At 50.5% G+C, this 10,000-nt stretch overlaps 1 protein-coding gene across 2 annotated transcripts in view; it reads right to left on the reverse strand.

The window, feature by feature from the left end:
• The window catches only part of LOC140373682 (sodium bicarbonate cotransporter 3-like), a 63,168-nt gene that overhangs the window by 38,138 nt on the left and 15,030 nt on the right, over nt 1-10,000 (reverse strand). The window contains exons 2-7 of one of the 2 annotated variants that reach the window (XM_072460305.1): nt 9,351-9,426; nt 9,146-9,286; nt 7,658-7,799; nt 2,806-2,966; nt 1,979-2,167; nt 1,099-1,196 (exon numbers count right to left, since the gene is read on the reverse strand). In XM_072460305.1, the coding sequence (XP_072316406.1) occupies nt 1,099-1,196; nt 1,979-2,167; nt 2,806-2,966; nt 7,658-7,799; nt 9,146-9,286; nt 9,351-9,426 (807 nt within the window). Of the gene's footprint in view, nt 1-1,098; nt 1,197-1,978; nt 2,168-2,805; nt 2,967-7,657; nt 7,800-8,173; nt 8,185-9,145; nt 9,287-9,350; nt 9,427-10,000 lie in introns of those variants that run through there. The other variant, XM_072460304.1, reaches the window with a different exon arrangement.

Here is a 10,000-nt window from a genome sequence, read left to right on the forward strand (position 1 = left end):
CTGACCAACTACAGACATCTGCAACTACTGATCAATTACAGACATCTGCAACTACTGACCAACTACTGACCAACTACAGACATCTGCCACTACTGACAAACTACAGACATCTGCAACTACTGACCAACTACTGACCAACTACAGACATCTGCAACTACTGACCAACTACTGACCAACTACAGGCATCTGCAACTACTGACCAACTACTGACCAACTACAGACATCTGCAACTACTGACCAACTACTGACCAACTACAGACATCTGCAATGACAGACCAACTACAGACATCTGCAACGACAGACCAACTACAGACATCTGCAATGACAGACCAACTACAGACATCTGCAATGACAGACCAACTACAGACCTCAGACAGAACATCTACAGACACCTACAGACATGTAAATCAACAGAACAGCTACAGACATCTACAGACAGCTGTATTGTGATGTGTCTGTTGTTATATCCTATGTTTAAGTCATAAAACTCAAACCTAATTGAGGCCAATTCAGATTCATCTCGACACATTTTCATGAGTCGAGCGTTTTCCATTTTCTGTGTTTGATTTGAGTCATAATCAGCACATGTGGATTATTCCATTATTTCAATAACCAATAAGTTGTGATTAATTAACTTGTTGCAGAGTAAATATGATTAAAATGTAGTAATCTCATTCTGCAGAAGCGATGATTATTCAGGTCACAATATAATCCAGAACTAAAGATGAATAATCCTTAGAATCGTAGGAAGTTTCAGGTGAATCCATTTTCTAAATGTAAAGTACTTTTTGTCTGGCCGTTTGTGTGTCATGACTTCAAGATTTCACAGTTGTTTGTGCCAGAAATTGTGAATAATCATAAAATTGTGATTTCAATCTGAATTTTAACAAAGGTGTTCCTCAAGGGTCCGTCCTTGGACCACTCCTATTTACAATGTACATAAACCTCATTTGCTTGTGATTATTCCAAAAATATTCAAGTGGATTTTCATTCCAATATAATATAATGAATATAAAACTGTAAATGAGTTTAAGTGACACTAAACGTGCTGTTGTCATGGTGACGTGTTTGTAACGGTTAAACCAGAAGAAAACTGACTTTGGTGAAGTCCACGTTGCTGTTTTCTCGGCTGTTGGTCCCGTTCACTTTGTTCACGTCGATAATTCCAGGAGCAGAGTTTGCAGCAGTGAGCAAAGCTGTGGACAGAGGCTCGGGTCAGAGGTCAGAGGCTCGGGTCAGAGGTCAGAGGCTCGGGTCAGAGGTTCGGGTCAGAACAAAAGACAAAAGCCCGGTCGGAGTGGGTCAGAGTGCTTTAGGGGTGGTGTAGGGGTGGTGTAGTACCGTTTATGTCCAGCAGGAGGGGGTCAGAGCGCTTTAGGGGTGGTGTAGGCGTGGTGTAGTACCGTTTCTGTCCAGCAGGAGGGGGTCAGAGCGCTTTAGGGGTGGTGTAGGCGTGGTGTAGTACCGTTTCTGTCCAGCAGGAGAGAGTTGGCGCACTTTAGGGGTGGTGTAGTACCGTTTCTGTCCAGCAGGAGGGGGTCATAGTGCTTTAGGGGTGGTGTAGGCGTGGTGTAGTACCGTTTCTGTCCAGCAGGAGGGTGTCAGAGCGCTTTAGGGGTGGTGTAGGCGTGGTGTAGTACCGTTTCTGTCCAGCAGGAGAGGGTCAGAGCACTTTAGGGGTGGTGTAGTACCGTTTCTGTCCAGCAGGAGGGGGCCAGAGTGCTTTAGGGGCGGTGTAGGCGTGGTGTAGTACCGTTTCTGTCCAGCAGGAGAGGGTCAGAGCGCTTTAGGGGCGGTGTAGTACCGTTTCTATCCAGCAGGAGGGGGTCAGAGTGCTTTAGGGGTGGTGTAGGTGTGGTGTAGTACCGTCTATGTCCAGCAGGAGAGGGTCAGAGCGCTTTGGGGGTGGTGTAGTACCGTTTCTGTCCAGCAGAAGGGGTCAGAGCGCTTTAGGGGTGGTGTAGGTGTGGTGTAGTACCGTTTCTGTCCAGCAGAAGGGGGTCGGAGTGCTTCTTTCCCATGTCAGCGAGCGACCGGACCAGAGGAATCCTGTGGCTGAGCTTCTTCTCGCTCTGATGATGATGTCGTCGTGTCAGAGCCTCACTCACTCTGTCCTTCAGCGAGTCGTCCAGCTGCGCAGAGGCCACCATGCTGTCCAGCACCAAGTCTGCAGGGACAAAAACCACTCAAGTCCGAGTTCAGTCCTGGTCTTGGTCCTGGTTCAGTCCCTGGTCCTGTCCCTGGTCCTGTCCCTGGTCCTGCTCCAGTCCCTGGTCCTGTCCCTGGTCCTGTCCCTGGTCCTGCTCCAGTCCCTGTCCCTGGTCCTACTCCAGTCCCTGGACCTGGTCCTGTCCCTGGTCCTGTCCCTGGTCCTGTTCCGGGTCCAGTCCTGATCCTGTCCCTGGTCATGTCCCTGGTCCTGTCTCTGGTCCTGTCCCTGGTCCTGCTCCTGGTCCCGTCCCTGGTCCTGCACCTGTCCCTTCTCCTGGTATTGTCCCTGTCCCTGGTCCTGTCCCTTTCCCTGGTCCTGCTCCTGTCCATGCTCCTGGTCCTGTCCCTGGTCCTGCTCGTGCTCTTGGTCCTGTCCCTGACCCTGGTCCTGTCCCTGGTTCAGTCCTGGTCCTGCTCCTGTCCCTGCTCCTGTCCCCGTCCCTGGTGCTGGTCCTGCTCCTGGTCCAGTCCTGCTCTTGGTCCTGTCCCTGGTACTGTTCCTGGTCCAGTCCTGGTCCTGCTCCTGGTCCTGTCCCTGGTGCTGGTCCTGTCCCTGGTCATGTACCTGTCCCTGGTCCTGTCCCTGGTCCTGACCTGTGATCTGGACCATGTTCTCTGCTCTCATGTCCAGCAGGACAGTGTTGTTCTGGATGTAGGAGCGCAGCAGGTTCAGGCTGTGCAGAGGCAGAGTGGACACGTGAGGTTTGCTCCAGCGCTCGCCGCCGTCCTCCACGTCCTCCTCGAACTTCAGCCACCTGCACACACACAAAGACTAACTAAAGATGCAACCACTAGTCAACTAGTCTCCGGAGGACATAACCTGTGTCTCCGGAGGACATTACCTGTGTCTCTGGAGGACATTACCTGTGACTCAGGAGGACATTACCTGTGTCTCAGGAGGACATCACCTGTGACTCAGGAGGACATCACATGTGACTCTGGAGGACATCACCTGTGTCTCAGGAGGACATCACCTGTGTCTCAGGAGGACATCACCTGTGTCTCAGGAGGACAGTACCTGTGACTCAGGAGGACATTACCTGTGACTCAGGAGGACATTACCTGGCCCAACAACATCCCTGTCATCGCCCCTGCCTTCAGACCATCCCTGGGTTCCCCTTGCAACATCTACTCCCACTAAAGATTCATCATTCTCCTTCTCATCTCCACTCTCACCCATGGGCCTTCCCAGCCATTTTGAAAGTCTGATTAAATCAGGCATTAAGATGGCTCCACTCAAGCCCAATATAGCAAGATCAAGGGCTATGCCAATACTTATCAACTCTTCCCTGCACAAGCCGACAACACCAACAAATCCCACAAAACCCATCCCCCCTCGCCTCTCACCTGGTCCCAAACTCTCCTTGGCTACAAAACCCCCACCACCCATCGAACCTCGCCTTTCACCTGCTATCTCCCATAACTAGGATGCACTGGGTCTCAGCGTTGCCGGGACTTATTGTCACATTAAAAATCAAACCAACCCGGGGCCCTATGTAAAAAGAGCCCCCTCTAGTGTTATTTCTGTAGTCACATCACACAGATGGAAAAACAAAATGCGAGTCAGGCCCAATCTGAGAAATGTGATTCATATTCCCTGTGAAAAGATAAAGCCCAGTCCCACTGAAACTAGTCTGAAACTTGCTGTGCTAAATGTCAGATCCTTATGTAACAAATCTCTCTTAATTAATAATTTTATTTCTTCTTATAATCTTGATTTTATGTTTTTAACTGAAACATGGCTTGACAAAAACGCAGGAAATTTAGTTCTGATAGAATCTGCTCCACCCAACTTTAAGTTTGAATCTGAAACACGAGAAAACAAAAAAGGGGGTGGAGTCTGTGCTGTCTTTAGAGATGAAATAATTACCCGCAGGTTGTCTTTTGGGGCGTTTTCATCATTTGAGTATGTATCCTTTAAAATGGAGCTAAAACGGTCTCCATCCATTCTCTTCATTGTTTTATACAAGCCTCTCCAGCACTGCCAACGTTTTATTGATGATTTTACTGAGATGTTTCAGTCATATGCACAGACTTTGATGGTTTGGTCATTACAGGTGATTTCAATGTGCATGTTGATAATATTTGTGACAGAAACGCTAAAGAGCTTGATGCTGTCCTTGAAACATTCAGTCTTACTTAGCATGTGAGTGGCCCCACCCACAGCAGAGAGGCCCCACCCACAGCAGAGGGCACACTCAAGATCTCATAATTACAAAGGGGGTAAATATTTCAAATGTTAATGTGATCGATGTTGCTCTGTCTGATCATTTCTGTGTCTTCTTTGACCTGTCTGTTTCTCCCAAACCTCCGGTTGGTCCTGCAGTTGTTCAGAGGAGACACATAAGTGATGGCACAGGTGCACTGTTTATGGAAATGATAAACTTTGAAAATGTCTCATGTTCTAATGTAAATGATTTGTTGAACTCTGTTACATCTAGTGTTTTGAATGTTCTGGACACCATCGCCCCTATGAAGGCAAAAATGGTTAAAAATAAGCAGAAGGCGCCGTGGAGACATGATGATTGGGTCAGGGCACAGAAAAGGGAGTGCCGCAGGGCCCAACGGAAATGGCGCAAGTCAAAGCTCCAAGTTCAAAAAGAGATTTACAAAGAGAAGCTGAACATGTACAACCTAATCTTATGTAGAACTAGGGAAAGATATTTTTCTGAAATAATTGGAAGCTGCTGTAACAACTCGCGTGTCCTGTTTGCCACAGTAAACAGATTAATAAACCCTCCAGCTCAGCTGCCGTTAGAACTCATTTCCACATCCAAGTGTAATGAGTTTGCATTATTCTTTAATGACAAAGTTCAGGGCATTAAAAATGCTATAAATCCCACGATGCAAAAAATTACCCTAAAACCACCAAGACACTTAGAGCTAACTCACTTTGCACCAGTAACTGACAAAACTGTCCATGAGATCATCACCAGTCTGAGTTCATCTACATGCTGCCTCCATGTGTGAGCCTCCAGATTTCTAAAGTCTGTGCTGAACAGTTTACTTGCACCACTCACTCACATAGTTAACATGTCGCTTCAATCTGGAACATTCCCAATGTCTTTGAAAACTGCGGTCATAAAGCCTCTCCTAAAGAAGAGCAGTCTTGATGCCGCAGTACTGAGTCATGACCGGCCCATCTCTAATCTGACATTTTGGGGCAAAGTCCTTGAAAAGGTTGTTTACCAACAGCTCACAGATTTCCTCTTAATAAACAACTCATTTGATGTTTTTCAGTCAGGTTTTAGACCTCATCACAGCACTGAGACTGCTCTTGTCAAGGTGACAAATGACATCCGCCTGAACACTGACACGGGCAAAGCCTCAGTCTTAATTCTGATAGATCTGAGTGCTGCTTTTGACACTGTCGATCAGGTGACCCTCTTACAGAGACTAGAGGACTGGGTGGGCATCACTGGCACTGCCCTAAACTGGCTAAGGTCCTATCTGGAAGACAGGAAGTACTTTGTTGAAATTGGTAGCTGAGTCTCAGACCACATGACCCAGACCTGTGGAGTGCCCCAAGGGTCAGTGCTGGGTCCCCTTCTGTTCAACCTCTACATGCTGCCGTTAGGTCAGTTGATACGCAGTGAAAATGTGTCCTATCACAATGATGCAGACGACACTCAGATCTATGTTTCACTATCGGCAGGTGACTATGGACCAGTAGATTCACTCTGTCACTGCATCCAACAGATCAGTTTGTGGATGCAAAACAACTTTCTCCAGCTGAACTCAGACAAGACTGAAATAATCGTTTTTGGCCCACAGAAACAAAGAGAAAGTGTTAGCGGTCACCTCCAGAGTCTCGCTCTAAAACTTACAAACCAAATTAGAAATCTGGGGGTAATAATGGACTCAGACTTGAACTTTAATAGCCACGTCAAATCAATAACATCAGCAGCTTTTTACCATCTAAAAAACATTGCCAAAATCAAAAATATAGTGTCAAAACCAGATTTAGAGAGACTTATCCATGCGTTTGTCTCCAGTAGATTAGACTGTAACGGCCGCTCATTGGTCTCTCCAAACGAGTTGTAAAACAGCTGCAGTTCATCCAGAACGCTGCTGCTCGGGTCCTGACCAGAACCAGGAAGTACCATCACATTAGTCCTGACTAGAACCAGGAAGTACCATCACATTAGTCCTGACCAGAACCAGGAAGTACCATCATATTAGTCCTGTTCTCAGGTCTCTGCACTGCCCCCTGTGGCTCAGAGAAGAGACTTTAAAGCAGCTCTGCTTGTGTACAAGTCTCTCCATGGCCTAGCACCAAAGTACATCTTGGACATGTTAGTGCCATATGAACCATCTCGGACTCTGAGGACCTCAGGGACCGGCCTCCTGCTGGTGCCAGAGTCAGGACTAAACATGGACCGGCCTCCTGCTGGTGCCAGAGTCAGGACTAAACATGGACCGGCCTCCTGCTGGTGCCAGAGTCAGGACTAAACATGGACCGGCCTCCTGCTGGTGCCAGAGTCAGGACTAAACATGGACCGGCCTCCTGCTGGTGCCAGGGTCAGGACTAAACATGGACCGGCCTCCTGCTGGTGCCAGAGTCAGGACTAAACATGGGCCGGCCTCCTGCTGGTGCCAGAGTCAGGACTAAACATGGACCGGCCTCCTGCTGGTGCCAGGGTCAGGACTAAACATGGACCGGCCTCCTGCTGGTGCCAGAGTCAGGACTAAACATGGACCGGCCTCCCGCTGGTGCCAGGGTCAGGACTAAACATGGACCGGCCTCCTGCTGGTGCCAGAGTCAGGACTAAACATGGACCGGCCTCCTGCTGGTGCCAGAGTCAGGACTAAACATGGACCGGCCTCCTGCTGGTGCCAGAGTCAGGACTAAACATGGACCGGCCTCCTGCTGGTGCCAGAGTCAGGACTAAACATGGACCGGCCTCCTGCTGGTGCCAGAGTCAGGACTAAACATGGTGAATCTGTGTTTCAGTTTTATGCAGCTAAAATCTGGAACATTCTTCCTGAAGATGTGAGACAGGTTCTACTCTGACAATGTTCAAATCTAAGCTAAAAACTGTTTTTTTCAGCTGCGCATGTGACTGAAAGGATTTTTATTTGCACTCTTCTCTTTTATGTGATTTCATTAGTTTAGACAATCAGTTGGAATTTTATTGTATTTCTGTTTCTGTAATTTCTTTGTGATTTTAATGCATTTTCCTGCTGTGAAGCACTTTGACATCACCTGTGTCTCAGGAGGACATCACCTGTGACTCAGGAGGACATCACCTTTTACTCAGGAGGACATCACCTGTGACTCAAGAGGACATCACATGTGTCTCAGGAGGACATCACATGTGTCTCAGGAGGACATCACCTGTCTCAGTAGGACATCACCTGTGACTCAGGAGGACATCACCTGTGACTCAGGAGGACATCACATGTGTCTCTGGAGGACATCACCTGTGTCTCGGGAGGACATTACCTGGCTGCCTCTTTCCACTCTCCGTCCTTGTCCCTGCCTCTGGAGAACATCTCGTCCAGTTGGATGAAGAGGCTGTGTGGGTTGTGATCTTCGTCCTCGTCCTCTGTCCCCAGGATGAAGTGGACTCTCTGAGACGGAGTGTCTGCACAAAGACACTTTAATGGAGGAAAGCTTAGACTCGGTTTAGTCCAGTGCAAAGCGGACAGAGTGAACAGACAAGGTTAATCCCTTGCACAGGGCCCTCACCTTGCACACAGCCCTCACCTTGCACAGGGGCTTCACCTTGCGCAGGGCCCTCACCTTGAACAGGGCCCTCACCTTGCACAGGGGCTTCACCTTGCGCAGGGCCCTCACCTTGAACAGGGCCCTCACCTTGCACAGGGGCTTCACCTTGCGCAGGGCCCTCACCTTGCACAGGAATCTCACCTTGCACAGAGCCCTCACCTTGCACAGAGCTCTCACCTTGCGCAGGGCCCTCACCTTGCACAGGAATCTCACCTTGCACAGAGCCCTCACCTTGCACAGGGGCCTCACCTTGCACAGAGCTCTCACCTTGCACAGAGCTCTCACCTTGCACAGGGCCCTCACCTTGCACAGGGCCCTCATCTTGCACAGGGCCCTCATCTTGCACAGGGCTCTCACCTTGCACATGGCCCTCACCTTGCACAGGGCCCTCATCTTGCACAGGGCTCTCACCTTGCACATGGCCCTCACCTTGCGCAGGGCCCTCACCTTGCACACAGCCCTCACCTTGCACACAGCACTTACCCTGCAGAGGGCACTTACCTTGCACAGGGCCCTCACCTTGCACAGGGCCCTCACCTTGCACAGAGCCCTCACCTTGCACACAGCCCTCACCCTGCAGAGGGCTCTTACCTTGCACACGGCCCTCACCTTGCACAGGGCCCTCACCTTGCACAGAGCCCTCACCTTGCACACGGCCCTCACCTTGCGCAGGGCCCTCACCTTGCGCAGGGCCCTCACCTTGAACAGGGCTCTCACCTTGCACAGGGGCTTCACCTTGCGCAGGGCCCTCACCTTGAACAGGGCCCTCACCTTGAACAGGGCCCTCACCTTGCACAGGGGCTTCACCTTGCGCAGGGCCCTCACCTTGAACAGGGCCCTCACCTTGCACAGGGGCTTCACCTTGCGCAGGGCCCTCACCTTGCACAGGAATCTCACCTTGCACAGAGCCCTCACCTTGCACAGGGCCCTCACCTTGCACAGAGCTCTCACCTTGCGCAGGGCCCTCACCTTACACAGGAATCTCACCTTGCACAGAGCCCTCACCTTGCACAGGGGCCTCACCTTGCACAGAGCTCTCACCTTGCACAGAGCTCTCACCTTGCACAGGGCCCTCACCTTGCACAGGGCCCTCATCTTGCACAGGGCCCTCATCTTGCACAGGGCTCTCACCTTGCACATGGCCCTCACCTTGCACAGGGCCCTCATCTTGCACAGGGCTCTCACCTTGCACATGGCCCTCACCTTGCACAGGGCCCTCAGGGTCCTCGGGGTCCTGGTCCCTCCCTCTCCTCCTGCGGTGGTGACCGTGGCGTCGGTGTCTGTGTCTCTTGCGTCCTTCTCGGTCCAGCGGCACGTGCAGGACCATGTGCACGGCCCGGTGCCCTGACACAAACACTCAGTTCAAACGTGTTCGGGGCCGTTTACGTTTACAGTGAGAAGCACTCACCCTCTAGCTCCGCCTCCTCGAAGTGAGTGTGGAGCGACGAGCTCCCATGGTCAAGCACCGCCTCCTCGTCCTGGCCCTGCAAACAACACACGAGTCACACCTGGTCTGGATCTGGTTTGGATCTGGTTTGGATCTAGTCTGGATCTGGTTTGGATCTGGTCTGGATCTGGTTTGGATCTGGTCTGGATCTGGTTTGGATCTGGTCTGGATCTGGTTTGGATCTGGTTTGGATCTGGTCTGAATCTGGTTTGGATCTGGTTTGGATCTGGTCTGAATCTGGTTTGGATCTGGTCTGGATCTAGTCTGGATCTGGTTTGGATCTAGTCTGGATCTGGTCTGGATCTGGTCTGGATCTAGTCTGGATCTAGTCTGGATCTAGTCTGGATCTGGTCTGGATCTGGTCTGGATCTGGATCTGGATCTGCTGACAGGCACAGACAGGAGCAGTGGTGAGTGAGAATCTGCTGTGGTCATCAGAAGAACGTCCGGAGGTGCAAAGGGTCAGAGCTGAAGCAGTGGAAAGGCCTGTTACTGTTTCACCTCTGAAATGAGGCTGAAACGTCTCCCTGAGCTTCTGCGTTGCCATGGTCACCACACATTAGACATGTTGCTACAGAAAACTCGAAAGAGACTCGTACTGTTTAAAACACG

The sequence above is a fragment of the Eucyclogobius newberryi genome, unplaced genomic scaffold (assembly GCF_026437365.1).
Source record: "Eucyclogobius newberryi isolate DKJ021-1_F unplaced genomic scaffold, fEucNew1.0.hap1 SCAF_3, whole genome shotgun sequence".
Classification (NCBI taxonomy): domain Eukaryota; kingdom Metazoa; phylum Chordata; class Actinopteri; order Gobiiformes; family Gobiidae; genus Eucyclogobius; species Eucyclogobius newberryi.